Source organism: Eublepharis macularius, chromosome 6 (assembly GCF_028583425.1).
Source record: "Eublepharis macularius isolate TG4126 chromosome 6, MPM_Emac_v1.0, whole genome shotgun sequence".
NCBI lineage: Eukaryota > Metazoa > Chordata > Lepidosauria > Squamata > Eublepharidae > Eublepharis > Eublepharis macularius.
The window spans coordinates 79,988,017-80,011,085 of NC_072795.1; the positions used below are offsets into that span (position 1 = coordinate 79,988,017).

At 40.1% G+C, this 23,069-nt stretch overlaps 1 protein-coding gene across 1 annotated transcript in view; it reads left to right on the top strand.

Annotated features, from left to right (window-relative positions):
• Positions 1-23,069, top strand: part of ATRNL1 (attractin like 1) — a 981,827-nt gene that overhangs the window by 864,703 nt on the left and 94,055 nt on the right. The window contains exon 28 of the mRNA XM_054982776.1: positions 3,074-3,188. Within this exon, the coding sequence (XP_054838751.1) occupies positions 3,074-3,188 (115 nt within the window). The remainder of the gene's footprint in view (positions 1-3,073; positions 3,189-23,069) is intronic.

A 23,069-nucleotide genomic window follows, 5' to 3' on the forward strand; every position in this document is an offset into this window, starting at 1 on the left:
TCCTGTTTCACCTTAACACCTCAAATTCTCTCATCTTGTCTTATGTCCCTATTCAAAACTTCAAACATCAGTATAAATAACAAAGGTGACAATTGGCAACCTTGTCTTGTGCCCCTTTGTATTCCACATGGTTTGGTTAACTCTACATCCGTGCAGTCTGGGTTGTATAAATCGACTTAGTCCGTTTAATAAAATTGTCCCCAAAGTCATATCTTCCAATATCTTAAACAAAAATTTCCAGTTTAAATTGTCAAAGGCCTTCTCAGAGTCTAGGAAAATCAAAGCAACTTGTCTTTCATTATGTTTATCTAAATATTTGAGAATATCCAATACTGTTCTTACATTGTCCTTTAGATGCCTTTTGTAGGCAAGGATAATGAGAGCAGTAATTGCTTGAAGAGCTGAACTAGAAAATAGTGGAGACTAATGAAAAGGTAAGTAAAGCTTATAAAAGCCTCAGCGCTCAAGACAATAGGAGCAATAATGAGATTCTACTACTCTAAGGGTGGTTTCTTGATAGCACTTGCCATAAAGCTTTTTGTTTCCAATCAAAAAGTATCATTTACTGTATGGAATTGAGATCTGGGGATGGGAGGAATTAGCAATTTGGAAAGAATTGAAAAAAAAAGTCATGAGACATGTTCTAGCTCTACCAAAAGGGACACCAGCGGCCTTGCTATGGGCAGAACTCGGTCTCCGTTTGATGAAAGCATGTGCCCATTTAGCGATTTTCAAATTGCAGAAAAAATACCAACTAACAGACTTTGGTTCCTTCAGTGACTTGAGTTATTTGAGCTACCACCTGCTGCAAAATAAGGACAAAACCTGGTTGGCCTTCCTTAATGACATTGCATCTCGATATACCATCTCAGATGAATTATTCCAACCTTCGGGAAGCAATGTTGACTTAAGGGAATGGGTTTACAAAGAGGATGCCCTAATTGATAAATTTTTAATCAGTAAAAAAAATTTGCTCCATGGAATAAAACCATCAAAAAAGACCATACTAGAGCATGTTACCTGACTATGACAGTCTATAAGCTCAGGGTAGCATTTACATCATTACACTTCCAGTCTATGCCAACTGAGATGCTAGTTGTGTGATTTTTTAAAAAAAACCATCGATCAGTGTATATGTGTGGAACCTCAACTAAGGACTTACCACACTATGTTTTAAACTGTCCCTTATACCAGGAACCAAAGGGGAAATTTCTTGTAAATATTTTATCTGGTCTCCATCTTCTGTATGACTTTGATAAACTAAATTTTATACTTTCATTCAGACACAGAACCTTTTATTTCGAATAGGATGGCACTTTACGCCCTGGCTGCTAAGAAAATAAGGGCAAATGTGGCAACTAGGAGAGTAAACACCTGATACAGATTCTTGTCTTATAAGCTGCTAGAAACCATCTGGTTTTAATGTTGATTTTTTTTTACATTTTAGGTAAAATGCATTTTATTGTAATTTTATTTATATGCATGTAATTATATTTGTATCCATGTATTTTCTTGGTTTTTTAATGAAAGGCTTTGGATTGTGAAGGCCTATGGCCATATACAATAAATTTAAATTCATTCATTCATAAGATAACCAGCCATACCATCTCAGGTTCATTCATTTGTCCATCTTCCAAGGTTATAAATGCTATCAAGGGTCAGCAATGCCCTTCCACACTCTACATTGGACAAACAAGTCAGTCCCTGCACAACAGAACACATGTATATAAATCTGACATGAAAAATCACAACACTTAAAAACAAGTGGGAGAACATTTAAATTTTCCAGGAAATTTGATTGCTGACCTAAAAGTGGTAGTCCTCAGACAGAGAAACTTCAAGGAGATATTACAATACAAGATTGCTGAACTTGAGTTTTTACCCCAAAGAATGGCTATATAAATATAACTGGAGTTATTTCACATCACTATATCTTAGTAGTAAAGGGTATGGCCCCTGTGCCAGTAATTAGAAGAAGGAGAGATCAACCTACTTGAGTCCCTGATCCTGGTCGGGGCAGTGGCTCAGTGGTAGAGCATCTGCTTTTCCTGCAGAAGGTACCAAATTCAATATGCAGTCTTTCCAGTTTAAAAAAGGATCCAGTAGTAAATGATGTAAAAGACCTCTACTTGAGACTTCAGAGAGCTACTCCCAATCAGAGTAGACAGCCCGAAGCTTGGTAGATCAATAAGCAGCTTCTTTTGTTCAATATGCTCATGTGATTTCCCAAAAGTCCCATGAGTCCTCTTGGATCCCCAGCTTAGTACAACAGGAATCTCTAAAATTCAGAAAAGTAGTGAACTGTCCCAAGACATGACCACCTGCTGACATACATGAGCACACCAGAGCCCAGAGATGTAACACCCCATGCCCAGTGAACTTTTTAGTGAACTTTAAAAAAAAAAACTTGAAAAACAGTTTTTAGTATCTATGATAATGTGCTATACCCATAGGAATGGCGCTCCGTATTTCTGGCTCTCAGTTGGGCAATAATGTGAGCATAGTGCTGTACATTGGTCATAATACAAGAGTGCTGGTTTATAGCTGTTAATGATTTTTGGCAACATTTTCTTTTTAAACAGAGAGGTTTTGTATATGTATATCAATGGGGAGGGGGGAATCAACACCTTTCATCTTTATTGTTAAATTCTCTGTAACTTCTGCTGGAGACAAAACTCTATCACAGAATGTTTTGAAAAATGTAACACAATATTATTCCTGCTGTATTTCCTTTGCAAATTACTGAGTGATACTAATCCCATGAGAAATAGTAGTGCTGAACAATCACATTGCTGATTTGAATGATTCAATAATTAATATTTATATCTGACTAAATTTGCTGAAATACATATTACTGTATTTTATTTGAGAGGTTTTTTGCTGTTTTAATTGGAAAATGCAAGCGGTTTATGAAAGGTTATATTTAATGAGAGGGACATTCTTTTAAACACAGTGTATTCTTAAGAAAATTCTTAGGTTAATGTGTTTATGTTAACTCTTTTGAGTTAAGAAACAAAAAATAGCAACAAGAAATGATTCCAGATCACATAACAATATATATATTTTTCCCCAGGGTTCTCCAAAACCAATTGCTATTGAGCCCTGCTCAGGAAATAAAGCTGCAGTACTTACTGTGTTTTTATGCCTGCCAAGAGGATCATCTGGAGTCCCACCACCTGGTCAGTCAGGTAAGAAGAAACCACTAAAATGCAGCTACAGAGTTACGGAATTTTTCAGTTGCCTAGTTCTACATGACCTGATGGGATATTTGCATACAAATGAAATGAAACAGGGCTCCAGTAGTATCTTAGTAATATGTTGTTATCCAGTCACATGCTTTCCATTGTAGTCCGAATTCAAATTTTTCATCACTCTCGATTAAATAATTATACTAAATAAGCATTATTTGCTCACCACCAAAAAGGCTGACTCCTTTTTTAATCTTTCCTTCACACCAGAACAAAATAAAACTGACACTGCCCAATTCACTGTGTTGACTATTCAGTTTAATTCCTTTACAATTAAACTCTAGCATTTCACAAAAGACCAGACACACAAATACTAGTGGAACAACAGGAATGGTGTAAGTAGGGGTAGATGGGTGAAACTGTCCCTGGCATAACCAGATGAGCCCAGTAACAGCAGGGTATAGCTGGCTCAAATGAATGTAATGGGCAAGCTTGGAAGGGGAAGGCAGATGGGGTTGGTGACCCCAGGGAACAGCAGTGGCATCACAACACAGCCAAATCAGCCAAGAGGGTTCACCTTAAACTGCTTTTTAAAGTTCTAGTACCATACAGATTAGCCCACCTAGTTTGTTTGTTTATTATTAATACTATATCCTTCCTTTCCATGCAACACAGAAAGTCAAGGTAAACTACAGTAAAATATAATAAAACACATTCTGAGCATTCTAAACTGTAGCAGAAAGGCATGGGACAAGAAGGTAGCTTGGTACAGGAAGACAATTTCTATTGTTAAATAATGCCTGAATGGCACCTGATGTACTTCGGGTTACAATCGACAGCCTTATTGAGAACTGGCTGGCCAGTACTGTTTCCGCTTCTTCCCCTGCCTTGCTTCCAAGCTAACGGTCATTTTTCTGTCTCCCTCTCCCCACTACATGGAATGACTGTGGTGGAGGAAGAGAAGGAGCCTGGATGAGCAACAGGCAACTGAAGCAGCACATCTCCAGGGATCAGATTTCCTCAAAGACTAACATTTCCTAGCCCTGTCATGGACTAATCTGTCATAGCAGAGATGATTAGTGTTGGAAATACCATTTCAAAATAATCAAACAGCATGTTAAATATAGGGATGAACAGATCCCCCCCCCTTGTTCCACTGCTATTATTGAGTGGTTTCTTGAGGCCTTAGGTTCTGTTCCAGTTATCTGCCACAAAAAAAGTTAAAATATATTGGAATCTGATCATGACTAGAGATGGGTATGAACAGCAATACAAAAAAAAAGCCATGAACAGCCTAATCTGCTGTTTGCGAACAAGTTGTTCATGACTGAGGCCCCATTCTAAATGAACAGGTGGTCATTGCAAGCCTGGTTTGTTGCTGTTCGTCAAGCCAGACAGTCTGGCACCTGCAATCAATTCCGTTGGCAATTTAGGCAGGGATTGTCTGAACTCCTGCTGTTGCCCTGGAAACCCCAAACTAAGCCCAATTTAGTTTAATAGGTTCTGGGGCCAAGCTATTATTTATTATTGGTACCTTTCCTGGTGCCTGCTCAGGTCAGGTTTCTGGGAGTGGTGCAGTAGGGATCTTAACCAAACTTGGATGGTGGCTGGAGGAGAGCCTGCTGGCCCCCACGAGCATCCAACTACGAACATGTCCGTGAACAGGTCATGTTTGTAAGTGTTTGTGAGTCCCTGTTCGTTGATGGCAATAAACAACGAACATCATGTTCGGGGGTTTTTTTTTGTTCGTGCCCATCTCTAATCATGATTTCTTCCACTAAATATTCTGCTAGGCTTAGTAGAAGACAACACTTTATTTTTGTTGTGGTTACCATTCCACTGAAGTATAACAGCACAGTAGTGCTTCAGTGCAATGTTAAAAGAAGATAAAGAAAAAATAAATCCCTCCAAAACTAACCAATTGTGTGAAAAAAGAGCAGAAATTTGAGAAAGAATTGGCATGTATTGTTTACATAGCTAGCCCCACTTAACAGCCTGGCTACCATATAGTGAACCAATTGTGTTTTCCACCAGCATTCTTGAACTGTAATTATTATAGCCATTTGTAATCATTACAGTAATGTAATGTGGAGGTAGATAAGGACCGGATGATTGTGATTGGGTCATTCTGCTGTTGGAAAAGGCTCAGCTGGCAAGCCAATCTAAATTGTTAAAACTTTCTTCTGGCCAAATCTACCACTGGAAGATGCAGGTGTGGGTGTGGATCCAAGTATACCCTTAGTGCTAAGGTGAAGGAGAAACCCATTTAAAACAGACTGAACACCTATCCCCTATCAGTTACATTTCAAACCAATAGTACTTCTGTCTATCATCATGACCACAGATAGAGATTCAGAGCTTTTACTGCCTCCACAGAAAATCAAATGAAAAAGGGCTGGATGCAAACTAATGATAACCTGGACATACTCATCCAGCAGTTCCTTGTACATGTTAAATAGCATTTGGAATAAAATGGAACATTATAGCACTGCATAAGCCAAAGGCCATGGGGCAGAGTAGCATTCCCCTAGAACACTCTCTAGAATCTACCCACGAGATTCCTTTTTGATAGTGTTTTATGTTCTGCAATGCAACTCCAGAAAAACCTCATATTCCAGCATTATAAACTCTGGCAGTGCACAGAGAAACCCCAAATCAGGAGCAGAAATTAAGCACAGGAAGATTTCACAAGTATCATTAGTTGAATACTCTCTCCATATGTATATAAGTATTCAGAGGTCCTGGAATTCTGTGTTTAAAAATGTTTAGTGCTGCAACAACAAATCCAGTTAGAATAATTCATGTAGATTATATTTTTATATAAATATAATTTCATAGAAATATAATTTGCATATCTGATTCCATATGTATGGTTTTACAGCTCTGAAAGTTAAAATGTTTAAAAGATTTGGAATAGGAAATATTTGCAAGTTCTCTCTTAAATAAGAGAAAAAACGATGGAAATAAATGAGTAGAAACAGGTGCTACAGGAAGAAAGAAGTAAGCTGATATCTGGGTCCCACTGTTTACCTTTGCATCTCTAAGTAGACCTTTTGCATTTGCAAACACATCGAACGTAAAACAATGATGGCTGATGCACCAGAAGTGGAGATGCTTAAAGCTCTACTACCTTCTCAAGCCAATGCTGCTGCCTCTGAGCTTTCGAACAATTCAATATGGGAGGCACGTGTAATATAGAATATGGCATTATGAAAAGAGGACAGATATAATCAAATGAAACCCATGTGTTATAGCTATGCATTTACCATGGGTGACCTTTACCAGCAACATTTTACCAGCAACATTTTCTGGCCATACAGCCCAGAAAATCTACAACAACTAACGTTCTCCGGCCGTGAAAGCCTTTGACAATAAATTAGTTCTGAACTAAACTGGACTTTAAAATTACATTATTCGGTACAGATTAGTCAAAGCCATTTCAGACTCTTTCAGTAAAAGAGGTATGATTGCCAGGCCTGGCAACCAGCCAGAAACTGGGGATGTGTGGACATGGGAGTTGCCATCACTGATGGCATGATGTCAATTTCAAAAAACTCAGAAATGATGTCACACCTCTCTAGGAATAACTAAAAATTCTATGGTAAATTCATTGACTTTCCAGAGCTTCATAGAGAGCTGACATCATTTCTGGGATTTTCCTGAAAGTGCAATCATGTCATTGGCCAGACAGCCATTTTTTTAAAAAAAAATTATCTTGCCCCCACTTGGAACAGAAACAGGAAATGGAAGCTGGGGCCATGGATTCCTCCACCCTCAGTGGGAGTCTGGCAGCCCTGGGAAAGGGATACATGACACTACTTAGGTACATAAAATGTATATGCTTTATATCAAATGCTGCTATTCATGTTTATATGAGACATTTCTAGTGAAATTTCAGAATCACATTTGCAACAGATAACTTCCCTCCCCAGTCCTTAGAAGTAATTATTGATCAGAATGTGATGGTTTTCTACTTTACTCTATTTCAAAAGCCATTTGATTTGCTTTACTAAATATATTCTATGACCTACTAAACACCTCTAGCATGGTGTGCTTTGCTCCAGCTTGGTCTCTGCTGCTTATGCAATATCATAATTTGGATGATATGGGCTGAAATGAAGGCTTCTCTAGCAAGTTGACCTAAATTACTTTACAATCCCATCCAGCCCTGAAGTTCTACAAATACATACATTATGCTCTTAAGCATATTCCCTTAGAAGTAAACCCCACTAAGGTTGTCCACCTCCAGGTGAGGTTTAGAGTTCTTCCAGAATTACAAGTGATTTAGACTAGGGGTGTGTGTAGTTAAAATCACAAGCCATAAAAGTCATGAAAATAACTGTTTCTGCATCTTATTTGTCAATCTCCTGAATGGAAATGCTAGTCCTGGCTGATTGGTAGTCATGAAACTCCATCTGGTTTTTTTTTTTTAGTACCTGCACATAGCAGCAATACAGAATGAGTTTGCATTTCACTTTGAATGTGAACTGATTTCCTGGAGAATGTCTCCCTTTCAATCAAATTGTTGCAAGGGAGGAGCAAAGAGTACTTCTACCCAATCCCAAATGCAGACAGCTGCCATTCTCCTTCCTCCCTTACCCCCTCTATCCCCTTCACCTCTCCTTGGGGGCTGAAGAGAGACATTTTTCTTCTGGAAGTAGAAAAGCCTTGGCTTGTTCAGGGGCCCATAGAATTCAAATGTTTTACCCAATTTGCTTGAAACTTAGGGGTTCTTTGATGGACAAGACACTTCACTGCAATTTTGGTGACATTTGAGAATAATGAAAGTAGAACATTGGCTGGAGGGTAAGGTTGCTCAGGGGCTTGTAGAACTTGGATGCTTTACCCAATTTTCTTGAAATTGGGGGTTCTTTGAAGGAGAGGCAGAAGACACTCTGCTGCAATTTTGGTGAAGTTAATGTTTGAAAAACTGACTCCAGCCCCTCCTCTCCAATCACCCATAGAGAATAATAGAAATGCAATGATGGCTGGGGGCGGGGAGGGGGCAGTCTACAACAGAAGCCTTCCTCACTTTCTGAAAGGAAACAAACAAAAAACACAACAAAGAAAGAAGGAAAAGGGAGAATTTTCAGTGGAATGATAATATACATATTGTTAACAATATATATATTGTTAGTCACTATAAGATTAGGGAAATGAATGCAGAGAGGGATTTTTTTAAAAAAGGTGGTAGCTGGCTGGAGCTATCCTGCTTGATGGCCATTGTAGGAATTAGTAGACACCACTTAGTGCAGCTGCCCAGAAAGAGACCTACTTTGGGATTCTGTAAAATCATCCTCCCTTTGCTTGAAACTGAGGGATTCCATAGATTAGAGTAGATTAGAAGGAGGCTTGTGTCCTATGTGATTTTGGTGCCCTTAAGTGCAAAAACAGCTGCCCCGGAGCCTCTATTTTTTCTCCCTCCCCTTCACCATTAAAAAGCATATTCATGAAAATAATGAGAATGGGGAAAAACTAACAAATTTCTACCCCGGCCCAGCAACACCCTACCAGAAAACTACTCAATCACATTAAACATTTCACTCACCCAGATCTGGAGCCACAACCAAAAAATTCTAGATGCACTCCCCTAATGCAGATGACAGAGATTAGTTCCCTAGAGGAAACAGCAGCTTCAGGGGTAGACTGTAGCATGTCATTATCACACCAGCATCATGTCCCTGCTGAGCTCCCTCTCCAAACTCTGCCCTGCCTCCATCCCCTAATCTCCAGAAATTTCCCAGTCCAGAGTTGCCAGCCCTAAAACCCCACTGATTTCTTCTTGAGTAAGCATGAATATTTGCAGGATATTTGCTGTTATTCATATTTACTTAGATGTAGTCAGGATACCTTGTCTGCTTCACAGCTTTTTTATTTGGTATTTATTAAATGGTATGTTTGAAATACTTTGTACAATCCCAACCCAGAACAGTTCACAAGGGTTTCATATCAAGATTTATAAACTTTGCAACTACCACTATTCCTAAAGTTTGTTTGTGGGGTTTTATTGTTTCCAATGACATGTTCTCAGCTCTTCATTCCAGAAAATGTATTTCAATCCTAGATTGTTCTTCCTATGTTCTTAAATATCTGAATTGCTGCAGCATCATTGGCACCTTGCTTTTTAAAAAGTTAATTTACACATTTTTATTGCCTCATGCATTCCTGTTCTCTTGTTCATTTTGTCCTCAGTATTGGAGAGCTATATTTTAATATTTTCTCAATCACTGGATACAGCTGCTCTTATGTCAAAACTATTCTATTGCTGTCTCCCTGCATTATTAGTGAACAATGAAAAATTTAAGATACACAAAAGTGTAGGCTATGCAATTTTGGACACAGGTTTGCCACCATGAAGGGCAACATACAGAGGTCCAAACATGCCCAAACCAGCCCATAATGCTTATACATGGGGGGAAACCACTTCAGGTGTGCTACTGTATGCTAAGCTATAGTACTGAAACTAAGGACGGTCAGTGTCCGCAAACAGGACATATAATCTTGTAAACCCCAGCAACCATGGCATGTAAGTAGCTGTAGTGAGTATGATACATAGCTACATGGCCTTTGTATGTGTGCATTTCTGTGAGTGTGTAGGTTAATAAATAGGAAGGTTCTTCTAGAAGGACCTTCATGAAGGAGTCTTCATAGCACCTAATTGTAAGTAGAGGTGGGCACGAACAGCAATACAAACAAAAAAAGCCATGAACAGCCCGATCAGCTGTTCGCGAGCAAGCTATTCATGAGGCCCTGTGCCCGATGAACATGTATTTGTTCCAAGCCCTGTTCATGGTGTTCATCAGCCTGTTCCAAGCCCTGTTCACGGTGTTCATCGTCGAGCCTGACAGTCTGGCGCCTTTCAAACAATTCCCTTGGCAACAGTAGGCATGGACTTTCTGAACTCTGCCTGAATTCCTGTTGCCCTGGAAACCCCAATCTAAGCCCAGGAGCACTTCACCTCCGACTCAGCCACTTGTCAGGGAAAACCCTAACAAGGGCTGATTGCAGCCTGCCGGGGTTTAAATTTCCCTCTCCCTGCTGCTGCGCAGCACAGGAAGAGGGAAATTTAAATCCCCCACTCAACTGCTTGTCAGGGAAACCCCTGACAAGTGGCTGAGTGCAGCCTGCCCAGGTGAAATGCCCTTCTCCCTGCTGCTGCACAGCTGGCTGGAAGGAGGGAGACTTTGAAGGGAAGGAGGTTCCCCACACCGTTTGCAAATGGCATGGGGAACCTTCTTCCCTTCAGAGTCTCCCCCCCTCCCTCTAGCCAGCTGGAAGGAGGGAGACTTTAAAGGGAAGGAGGTTCCCCACGCTGTTTGCAAATGGTGCAGGGAACTTTCTTCCCTTCCAAGTCTCCCCTCTCCCTCCCATGAACAGCCAACCACGAACATGTTTATGAACAGGGTCATGTTCATGGTTGTTCGTGATTCCCTGTTTGTGGATGGCAATGAACAACGAACATCATGTTCAGGTTGTTTTTTCCTGTTCGTGCCCACCTCTACTTGTAAGGATGAAAGGGAAGAGATGGCTACAGCAGCACACTTCTGAAAGTATGCTAATTTGGCTGGCTCTTTCTTTCTTTGTAGGACTTTGAAGCCCGATAAGTACAGGGGGTCTGGTAGGCACTTTGTGGGATCTACTTTTGGGATGTTCCCATTCTCTATGTCAGTTGGACCAGTAGAGGAGCCACTGTATGTAGAACATGCTGTCAGGGGGCATACTTGTGGATTATTTGGTCTCCAGGTATTACTGTGATTTGTGCTCTATAAATGTTACAATCTGATATTTTGCTGATGAACTAGATGTATAACAAAATAAAGAATTGGGAGAGATAAAACTTCAGTGGTGCTATGGAACAAAATCGTGGAACAAAATGGTCAGCAGAATATTTTGACAGCTGATCTTTGTATAGTGTTCTGAACTACTCCCACCTGTTATCTATGAGCATGATGGCAGAGTGAAAACCCAACATGCATGTCAGTGGTCTTATTTTGCCCTCACAGCACATTATTTCTCAATACCTTTCAGGCTTTACTTTTCTACTGGGCAGTTTGGGGGTACATTTTCATGTTTTTCCTTACACCAAACTGTCCACTTCAGCAAGCCCACTGGCAGACAAAAATGACAAGACGGAACTGTTAGATCTGTTTAGCTAGCTTCTGTATTAAATTTGTTACCGTGCTTATAGTATATTTTCTCTTTATGAATGTCAGTGATCACTGATTTTGCTATCATTTCTTCTCAAGTTCAGGCTATTAATATTTTACTGGTTTGTCAGATGAAATTCTGAATTTACAGGAGGAAAAATAAAGCCTATGACCATATGAATAATTGTTCTTATAGTTGTATATACTGAGTAGCACATATAGCCTGCATCCTGCAAGTATAGATCTATTTTTGACTGCCAACAGAAATCTGTCTTTCCCTGTCCAGAAACAGTTAAAGCAAGAGAAGGGGGAAATCCCAAATAATAACAGAATCAAGGAAGGGGCATTACAATCAATGCACCGCCCAATGCAGGAATGGCCTAAACCATCCCTGACAAGTATTCATCCAGCCACTCCTTGAAAACTGCCAATGAGGGGGAAACAACCACCACATATCTAGGCAACCAATTTCACTGCTGAATTACTTTTAATGCGAAGAAACTTTGTCCTAATGTTCAGCCAGTACCTTCCCTTCTGTAGTTTAAACCAATTGTTTCTAGTTCTATCCTCTGTTGCCAACAAGAATATCTCCCCTCTCTCCCCTAAGTGATAGTCTTATAAATACATAAACCTCGTCTTCTACAAACTGAACATTCCCAAGACCTTCAGTTTTTCCTCATAATGCTTGGTCTCCAAGCCCTGATCATCCTGGTTGCTCTCCCATTCCAATTTGTTCACATTCTTTTTGAAGTGAGGCCTCCAGAACTGCACATGATACTCCAAGTGGGGCCTGACCAACGTAGTATATAGTGGGACAATGACATCTTGTGATTTGGATGGCCTTTGCTGTTGCACCCCAAGATTGCATTTGCTGCTGCATCACACTGACTGGTCATATTTAGCTTCCCATCCAGCCGTATCCCAAGATCTTGTTCACTGCTACCTGAAGTGTATCCCTCATCAGGTATACATGCTTTGCAATTTTGTTACCCAAATGGATAACCCAGCACTTACCCATGTTAAATCACATCTTATTCAAATCTGCCCATTTTTCCAGTATATTCAGAACTCATTGAATTCTATCTCTGCCTTCAAGGGTGTTTTCTACTCTACCCAGCTTGATGTCATCTTCAAATTTAATAAGTAATCCCTTCACACCCTCATCAGAATCATTTATAAAAATATTGATGAGCACTGGACCCTGAAGAAAGCCCTGTGGCACTTCAATGGACACCTCCATCCAATCAAACATGATGCCATTGACAGCTACTCTTTGGGTGTGGTTATCCAGCCAGTTCCCTATCTGACTATCCTAGAGTCCAGTCCACAGTCCTCCAGTTTACCCATTCAAACATCATGAGGAACTTTGTCAAAAACTTTAGTGAAATCTAGAGAAGCTACATCAACAGCGATCCAGTAACATGACATTTGATCATAGAAAATGAAATTGGTCTGGAAGAACCTGTTGGGGACAAATCCGTGCTGACTTCCTCATGTTGTCCATCAGGTGCTTGCAGATTGATGCCTTTAATATCTGCTTCATATCTTTTCTGGGACAGAGGTCAGTCTGACTGGCCTGCAGTTCTCTGAATTGTTGCCTGGCTTGTCCAAATATCTATTTTTGGCTCCTAGTAGCCTTTTCCTCTTGGGAGCAACAACACTAGGACACTATTTAGAGGTTTTGTGGCTGTTTCATTCTTGACAACATTAAGTGTTCTGATGCACTCATGCCAGGGTACACAAACATTGAACATTTAGTGTGGCCTCCTAAGCAATATGTATATACAGACATACACCATACTGTAGTTCCAACTCTATATTTTAGCAAATTTAGAGAACTGCAGTCAATAATTCTTTTATTGAAAATGGAAAGTTTTTTTTAAAGGAAGGTTTAATCAAGATTAAATGCTATTTTTACTCTGATTTTTACTTGCCTGTATTTTGCAGGCTGGCATACGGAACAATCCATTAACAAGATTAGATGCCTTTGAAGTAGTCAACTTGTTCTTCATAAATTACCAGAGAAATGTGCATTATATTTGACAAGCATGGTAATGGTGGTGAAAAGGAATGAAGGGAAGACTATAGCTCTTCCCCTCATTCACCTTTATCTCCTTGGCCCTCTGTAGTTTTGCCCCACCAACATATCACCTGCCTCGTATATATTTTGGCTTCCATTATTCTTTACCTTATTCCCCCTATCTTCAGTGTTTGCTTCCTTTTCTCTGTAGATTGCATCCTTCTCCTATCATATGCCTTTTGTTGTTCTGCTACTGCAGCTGTCATATCCTTTCCCCCTCACTAGGTGAAAATTCACCTAGGAGGTGAGACTCAGGAGGAAGAGAGGGCACTGCATAAGCAGGCCTGTGAGGATAGAGGAAGGACCCCTAACCAACACGCACTCACAAAGCAAGAGCTGGGATCAGAAGAAGGGATGAGACCTCCAATCTCCTTGCCCTTCTTCTTCCCCCCTTTCCAAGACAGCTCCTAGCACCCAGGATGGGTGAAGTATCAGAAATATATGCCCTGCTTCTTTTCGATATTGGAGTTGCCTGGGGAGGCAGAGTCCATTATTTTCCTCTTCTTTCTCCTGAAAGCTATTCTGGGATTGTGAAGAAGGAGATTGTTTCCCAACTTTCCCTGTTCCCAGACTGTGAAGCTTCAAATAGCCATGCCAGCCATGGCAGGTTTCTCAAAGAGAAGTAATGTGGCAAGGGATGCAAATCCATCTGCCTTGATGGCATGGGAAATCTCTTTCCATCCAGAGGCAATCTTTGCACCCAGATCACCAGTAGATTTATCAGCATTGCTCTCCAGCAGACTCTTACCATTAGCCACTTAAAATATTGTAGCTGCCTTTTCTCACACTGCTCTTTAGGCTGAGCAGAGCAAGGTAAGAGGTTTAGGACCCTTTCAAAGGGCGCAGAGCAAACAAATCCTGCCTTTGGAGGCCATGTATTACCCCCTACCAAAGTTATTGTTCCACCATTCAGAAGGAAACATCTGACAGCAAAACCACAGAACAAGTGAAGTTCATCCAATCCCAGTAGTGAACTTCATCATGTGGGAAATGTAATGGATGGACCCTTAGGTGGCAAGAGATTAATGTAAGGGCCCATCATCCATATCAGTCCCCAACATACTGTAATGTTGATAGTTTATCATTTTCTTTCAACTTATAGTGAGTAATTGTGTTGTTTAATAAGTACATAGATATTATTTTTTGTTCCAGCAGATGATTATGAGGCACTTTCTGTTCTGCTATGGAGTACAGTTGTGTGAATGTTACATGGGGGCAGTTTACTAGATGACATACTGGAGGACTATGATTAAGTTGATTTTTCCACTGTTGCTAATCTGAATTGAATTCTTATTCATTTAATCAAATCACAATACAGATTCTACTTGGTCCACACACCTGCATTGGCTTTTTCTTGTACTTTTTTTTACTTCAGCTATATATGTTTAACTGTCTTTTATACAGGCTATGGATTATTGATGGTGATGTATATTTTATCAGTCATTTTTTTAGTTTAAATATCAACCATTTAACTTGTTTTTCAGTCCTTGGTTGGATTTCCGATCAATTTTTGTTTTGTTGACATAGATATTGTAAATTTAAATATTACAGCAATCACACTTAAGGGTTGGCTGCTATTACTGTCGATACTGGTACAGCCATCAGTCACAGTTTTGAGGCAAGGAGAAGCTTTTGTGAGGAAACAGCCTTCACTCTTTCAAAGCTCTCACAGTAACATTTTTAAAGCTGTTGCTGAGTACACAGTACATTTCAAGCTAAGAAATGGTACTTTTACCTAAGGCTGATAATAACAACATACATCAAGTGTATGTTGGCAGCACAAAGCTGCTGCATAATTTCAAACATTTGGCACACTTATCAGGGTATGGCCGCAAGAAGACTAGGAGTGAAACAGCTGTGCATCAGAAACTTAGAGAATAAGCAGGAGTGCAAGTACACCAAGAAAAGTCCCATAATACTTTCTGCCTGCACTAGGCATAGCAACATACAATGACAGCTGTATACAAATACCACCTTTCGTTATGACTATGGAAGAAAGGTGATAGCAATGTAACATAATGAGTGAACTGACATTGTTGCAAGCATGAGGCATTTTTGTTTGTTTTCTGACTAGAAATGAAAACTGCCCCAGAGATTTAACAATACCTCTTGAGTCTCAGTGAGAAAGACAGACTATAAATAAAATAAAATAAATACATAAATAAATGCATCAATACATAATAAAATTAAATTAACTCTGATAAAACCCCAAATAATAGATAGGATGTTGCTTTTTGGGTGCGGAAGGGGACTTCCATGTTGTAATGCCAACTTTTTTGGATTAACTATGATAATCCACCGAAGTAACAATTAAGCAAACAGAAATGTCACTATTGGTTTTCAGTGTTGTTATGTCTGCCTCATTTCATTCTTCCTTTTTGAAAGAAGGTTCAGGCTTTGTTTATACGATCAATATTGCAAAAAGACACACATTTGTAAATGGCAAATGTTGAAGAGGCTTGTTTTTTAAAACTGTGCCAGTATTTCATAAGTTATAAAATCTTTGTGAGGAAATCATTGGTATTTTCACCCTGTAATTGATGAACTAACTATATATTGAAGTTATCTACTCTTATTGTAGAGGTACAGGCCAATTACAAAGTATTTTTAATTATTCTTCTTCCTTGACCTTTATTTCTTTGTTTCTGAAATATTTGTCTGAAAAAAGATAAGCTCTCTAAATGTGCAGAAAATTTAACAAAGTAATGTAGATTATCTGTCTTCTGCACAACCGTACAGTAGTAGCCAAGAATTTGCAAATGGAGGTCATTATTATATGTCAGCAGTTAAAAGCAGAAATGATTGACTTTGCTGTCATTGTTGTTTGTGATCCTATTAGACCTATGCTGTACTAATCAGTTGAAGGGTGGAAATATACTGTTATTAATCCTTACATTTTTCAGTTTGAAAGATATTTGGGTCAATGTATTTAGGACTGGAGAAGAGAGAAAGTGAGAAGAGATAGAGATTCATAATTAATTGCACAAGTCACCTTCCATACTCCTACAATCTGTTTACTTGCTTTTTTTGTATCTTGGCATTTAACAATCTAACATCTCCTCCATTTTAGTTAGTCAAAACCAAAGAATCACCCAATTTTCTTTTTTTGTTCTAAAGCTATCTGTTAGATACTTCTCTGTAAAAGTACAGGCCTCTTCATAATGTTCAGTTACATGTGTTAATAATGTCCTTGCATTTTACAGTCATGAACAAATGCATGAATATATGAAGCTGTCTTATACTGAATAAGACTATTGTCCATCATAACTACTCACACTGGCAGAGGCTATCCAGGAACTTAGGCAGAGGTCTTTCATATCACTTGCTACCTATTCTTTTTACCTGAAGTTGCCAGGGATTGAACCTGGGGCCTTTTGCATGCCAAACAGATGCTCTACCAATGAACCATGAACCCTCCCCATGAGTCATACTCTGAAGTTACTGGCCATCATACCATAGTCTGGTGGTATATATGAAATGGATCTAGAAAAGGTTCCCAAGGATCAGAAGTGGAACAAAAATGATTACCATTATGAATAAATATTTAACCTGAAGAAGAAACAGGATTTTACATACAAATGTACACACAGGACATGGCTATCCTAGAAGATGCATCAACTGATCCTTGCACAGTACATCCCTCATCACAAACATGGCTATCACTTCCCCCTTATCTACTATCCCCAGAATTATTAATATTTACCTAGACTGCCTGCTCTTTTGACCATCACATACTCATTAGCTTGTTAGTAGCCAACATTTAAAAATAACATTTGATTTATATACAGCCCTTCAGGACAACTTAACGCCCACTCAGAGTAGTTTTCAAAGTGTGTTATTATTATCCTCATGACAATCACCCTGTGAGGTGGGTGGAGCTGAGAGAGTTCTGGAAGAGCTGTGACTGACCCAAGGTCACCCAGCTGACTTCAAGCAGAGGAGTGGGAAATCAAACCTTTCTCTCCAGAGTAGAATCCTGCTGTTCTTAACCACTACACCAAACTGGCCCTCATTACACTGTACATGGCCAAGTTAATATTATCCTTGTTCCTGCCATTGGAGGTTAGTGTTACATGTTGTAATGGAAGTAAAGATGAGGAGATTAAGGACAACAAGCCAGAACAGTGTGGGTCGCTTAATAAATGCTATTGCTTTGATGTTTCTTGGTCACCAAATATTAGTTAAATATATGTTTTTGAAGTTCTACACCATTTGAAATTTTAGACAGGTGTGCTTTTTAGAGAACTTTTGAGTACAATATTAGTTCGTATCACCTGCCACCTATCAGTGTGTCAGTGTACCCCTGGTGTGTCTTAATATTACAAAAGTTCATTGTGTAGGTTGTTATTCCATGCTTTTCTCAGTGTAGTTTAACATTCCGAGGTCATTAAAACTATATAGACCTGGGTATGGGATTCTGACATCCAGTATCAGCCTTAGCAGAAAGTCCCTGTTCTAATGGGGCGGGGGGGGGAGTAAAATAGGGTTGTAACTAGACATGGGCATGAACAGAAAAAAATGAACATGGTGTTTGTTGTTCATTGCCATCCACGAACAACTAACAACAAGCATTGACAAACATGACCTGTTCATGAACGTGTTCATTGTTCATGGGGGCCAGCAGGGTCTCCTCTAGCCATCAAGATCCCTACCGCACCACTCCCAGAAACCCTACCTGAGCAGGCAGCAGGAAATGTACCAAGAATAAATAATAGCTTGTCCCAGAGCTTGGCAGCAGCCCTGGAACTTGAAGAGGTAGATCCCTATCCCACCACACACAAAGAAAATTCAAGCTCCAGTGCACTCTCCCTGTCTCTCTCTCAAAATGCCAACAGCAACTGTCTCTCCTTTACTGTCTGCAAAACCAGAGCTGGGAGCCCCCATCCCCCCTGGTCTTTGCTTCCTTGTAACACATTTGGAGTTCCACACTTGAAAGGAAGACCTGCCTATCAATCTAAATTGGGCTTAGATTGGGGTTTCCAGAGCAACAGCAGGAGTTCAAACAGAGTTCAGGCAGTCCCTGCCTCCGGTTGCCAAGGGAATTGATTGCAGGTGCCAGATTGTCTGGCTTGATGAACAGCAAGGGACAGCAACAAACAAGCTTGCAATGACCACCTGTTTGTTTAGAATGGGTCCTCACGAACAGCTTGTTCACGAACAGCAGCTTGGTCTGTTCGTGGCTTTTTTTAGTTCGTATTGCTGTTCGTGCCCATCTCTAGTTGCAACGCAGGGCAAGGGCACATTGCTTTGAGTAACTCATTCTAAGGGCCATTAAAACAGATTAGCTTCTCTAATAGGGAAAATTGGAGGGGGGTTAGAGGTTAGTAGAGGAGAGGTCTTTCTGCTTGCCTCGTATAGAATGCTGTGTAGCTCTTGTGGTACAAGCATCTGCTTATGCCATAATGGTTAAAAGGGAAGCTTATAATAGTTAATTTAAGGTCTGTTTGCCTCACTCAACCCAAGGTTTTTTTTTTCTTTTAAGCAGGCTAAACTCATATGAGAAATATTTTTAAAAATACAGTTCCAGATGTTGACAGAAAAAGTTTAGAATTCAGAGACAGATTTGAAGCAAACTTGTTTTAGTCTTAGTTTCTATTTCACCATAACATTGTCGAGGCAGTGGAGGAAGAAAATAGATGAACAACCTCATCTTAAGCCCATATGAGCTGAGGTGAAGAGTGATTATACTCATTCAAGAGATTTCTAGACTGAGGGAGGTTGTTTCTTAATATACACGCAGCACCTTGGATGCATAAGCTGTAATACAAATAGACGGGTTAGTGCAGTTATGCAAGATCCTGTGCAACACCTAGTGTTTTTCTCCCTATATATTATAGTTCCCCAAAACTGGTTGCACAAAATCTTGTGCGAGCAAAAATGCAAGTGAGAATATGAGTTTGATTGAACGTAAGAAGCTACTGCAGTCCTTTTCTTGCATTTCTGCTTAAGCAACAGCTCTCACACAAGCAGAAATTTTGTCCTGGATCCAGCATAGTATTTCCAACATCCTTCATCCCAGTTTAAGATATACATGTACAGAGTGATATATAACACACCCAGTGATATTTAGATCGCTATCTGTATAGATCTCTTTTTGTATTGAAACATGGCACCTATTACTGGATCATGCTCTTGCTTTGAAAACTTCTAAGCAAAATACATAGAATTTCTCTTTCAGGTTACAATTTATACATATTTACACACATTTCCCAAGATACCAGGTGAGATATTATCTAGTCTGTACTGAGGTAGAACACAGCATTATATGGGATCAATATTAAAAAATGTGCTTTCAAATTGGACCAGTTTCCCCAGGCAGGCCCTTAAGCAATTTATAGGGCTAAGCTTTCTTTAGTCACATGAATTCTTTGTTTGCTTTTCCTCCTTTTGATATGAACATTCCAGAGGCCATCAAAGGAAAGTCAAAAAAAAATTTGAAGACAGCTAGGGAACACATGAAGATACCATTTAAGGACTTGTTGAGAAACTGGCTGTACTCCAGCCCTTTGTCATTTTGTGCCAACTTTGGTATAAACTGTATAGGAGGGAAGGTGACTTTTGAAGCCAGTAATAAGCATTTACTCCATATGAATCAATTTTATGTTTGCTGGTATTGTATATGTTTCCAAGAAATGCAGCTGAGAATTTTAAAAACAGGGATGAGATAAAGGAGGCCCTTGTATTTGACAGATATGTGCTTAATTATACACTAAAGGATCCAGACAGCACGCCATGCACCACTGCCTTAATACTATGCAGTTACTTAACAGCTACCAAAAACGACGCAGAAACTAGCTTAGAAGGACTTTAACTGTTGCCTCAAGGTGAGGTTTTTCACATCATAATGCCTAAACAATATTGCACTTTTCCACGGTGTACAGATTACGCTTTATTCAAGTGTTGCTATTACATAAAACAGTCACTGGATTAACATCAAGGTTAGCCTATGGCTATGTGATTCATTCAATGCAACAAGAATTGCAGTTACTGCATTTTAATTCTAATATAATATAGGAAAAGACATCTTCTACTCCAAGATACTGTATGCCAGAATAAAATGGGAGCTTGTGGATATGTTATTTTTAGCGCATTTTCCATTCATTTACAGTATAATCCTAACCTGTTTACATGGCCAGGTTTAGAAGGGTGTAACTGTGTCTAGGATTTTTACAGAATGTGATATAGATATTTGGATTTGCCATTTTTGGAAACACAAGACTGAAGGATATCCATTGTACTAAATAGTGAAAGTATGTAAAATCAAGAGCAGATTCTTTTTACAGGACAGAGAGGTTCCAGATAAATTATACACTTTAGCGGCTTGTGCACCTTTTGTGTTTTTTATGTCAGAGAGTTACCTCCCTCAACGTATTTGTGTACTAGTCAATGGAGCATTATTTGCTATGGGTTTTAATGCAGTATAAACTACAAGTATTTTTTGAAGGGATAGGGATTGTTTGGGGTTACATTTTGTTTGGTTTCAAATTGTGGTGTTTTTAATTATGATTTGTAACCTTCCTTGAGCCACAAGGAAAAGTAGGATATAAATATTTTAATAAATAAAATAAATACCCAGAGTGTTACAAAGGAAAAAAAATGAATTCCATTCTTACATAATTTTTAAAAATTGTTTCTTTAATATTGGGAGCTAAGCCAGCAATATGAGGAGATAGCGGTTTCCAATACTGTATTACTTTCCCCCCATTTCATCCCAGCTCCTAGACACATGTTTACCATTCTCAGGCATTGCACCCTCAACACAAAGGATCCTACATGTTAGATTTGGGGTAGATAAAAGAGAACATCCCTGATCTATATGAAAATAGAAGTCTTACTGGCTATATGAACACAGGGAAATCTTTAGCCAGAAGGGGAGGTCTGTTCCCAGGGAAGAGAAGCTATATCCTGCCCCCTCCTGTGCCTTTAAGCATTTACTCTCAGCTCACCACAATAATGAAAGTCAATTGGTTGTCACCTAGGGGCTATGTCGGACTGCGTTACAGCTCAATAAGCACACCAGACACTTGCGTGGGTTAGAAAATGGCCACAACTTTATTGATTACAGCTATATGGAGCATTGGCCTGGCATCTGGGCTGGATCCCCATTGGCATCGTAGGCCTCACTGCCGAACCGATGCATCACCCGCCAGCCTCCCGCTGGCACCTCGGCACATGCTGTTCCGTCGCCGGCTCCGCCTGGCGATCCTTGCCTCCAGATCCGTCGGGGTGAGCAGCTCGCAGGCCCACTCACCCTGTTGGGATACAGCCCAATGCCTTAAAAACCGCCAATCCATGGACTTCCGGTTTGGGATCCATGGAGGTCTAACGCAGCTCCATTCGCGGAGCTGACCGGACTGCCGTTTTAACCGGCCGGAGGGGTGAAAATAGCCCGCGGCCGACTGCTCTCAGGCGGGGAGCAGGCAAAGAACGCTCAAGACCCTAGGGTGAGTTAGATCTCGGACGAGGGGGGGCTCTACACAACGAGTCTCCTCCCGGTCCTTGAGGTCCCACCTTGCGACGGGTCGGCTACAATCTCTGCGGCAGTTTTGGGGCCAATTCGGCTGGCATAAGACCTACATACCCAAGCTTCGATTGGGGGAAGAAGCTGAGAGGAGAACTTAAAATCGAAACAGCGATTACAACCCGAGAAAAGTGAAGAGAAGGTAAAGATCGTTATCTTTCGATACAGGACAGATTGACAAAAACAGAAAGGAAAAAAAGTAGATTTTTAAACTGCAACAGACTAGTGAAAAGGAGGGGAAGACTCGGCAGGAGTTGTATTTGAAAAGAGACTAAGTTTAAAGAAGTTATTAAAGAAATCGGACTATTGTTTTGAATACCTGTGGCTTTGGAGCTGTGAGAAAAAGACACCATCGCGAGACCTGCTGTGGGAAGACGGGAGACAGGAAGTGCGTAATAACAATAGAGCGGCTGGAGAGAAGCGGCCCTTGCTGGAGGGCAGGAAGTAGGGAATCGCCATTTTTGAAAAGGGAAGGGTCGCGGCTTCAGCGGAAAAGGAAGTAGGCCATTTTGGATTACAAAATCATAGAGAAACCATAGAGAAAAGACGCCCGACATTTTGGACACTTTAAAATTTAATTTTGGCAAGAAGATTGGGACATTTGAAAAAGAAAAACGTTTAATTTTACGCCACGGAGTTAAGGAAGAGAGCAGAGTCGTGGGAGCGAGCCAAAGCAAGCCCCACGATGTCGAAAAAAGAGTGGCAATCGGCAATAGAAAACCTGGACAAAAATTTGGACAAAAAACTTTTAGATATGATTAAAGAGCTTAAGGACACGAAATTGGAGTTGATTAAAGAGGTTAAAGAGGTTACACAGACAGTAAAGTCGGAGCTGTCAGAAGTGAAAAAAGGCATGGAAACGATACGAAGTGAATTACAAGGAACGCAGCAGAGAGTTAAAACAGTAGAAGACGCGATGGAGAATTTAATAGACACGCAACAAACAGAGATGAGATTGGTGAAAGGGAGAATGTCAGTTGCAGAAACTAAACATATGGAGAAGCAGCTACGTTTTCGTGGTTTGCCAGAAGTGGATGGAAAGTCAGCGCAAGAACAGATGACTGAGGTGTTGGCTGAATACCTGGGGAAGGAGGAGGAGGAAATTGTGGCTATCCTAGATGTGGCATACCGTG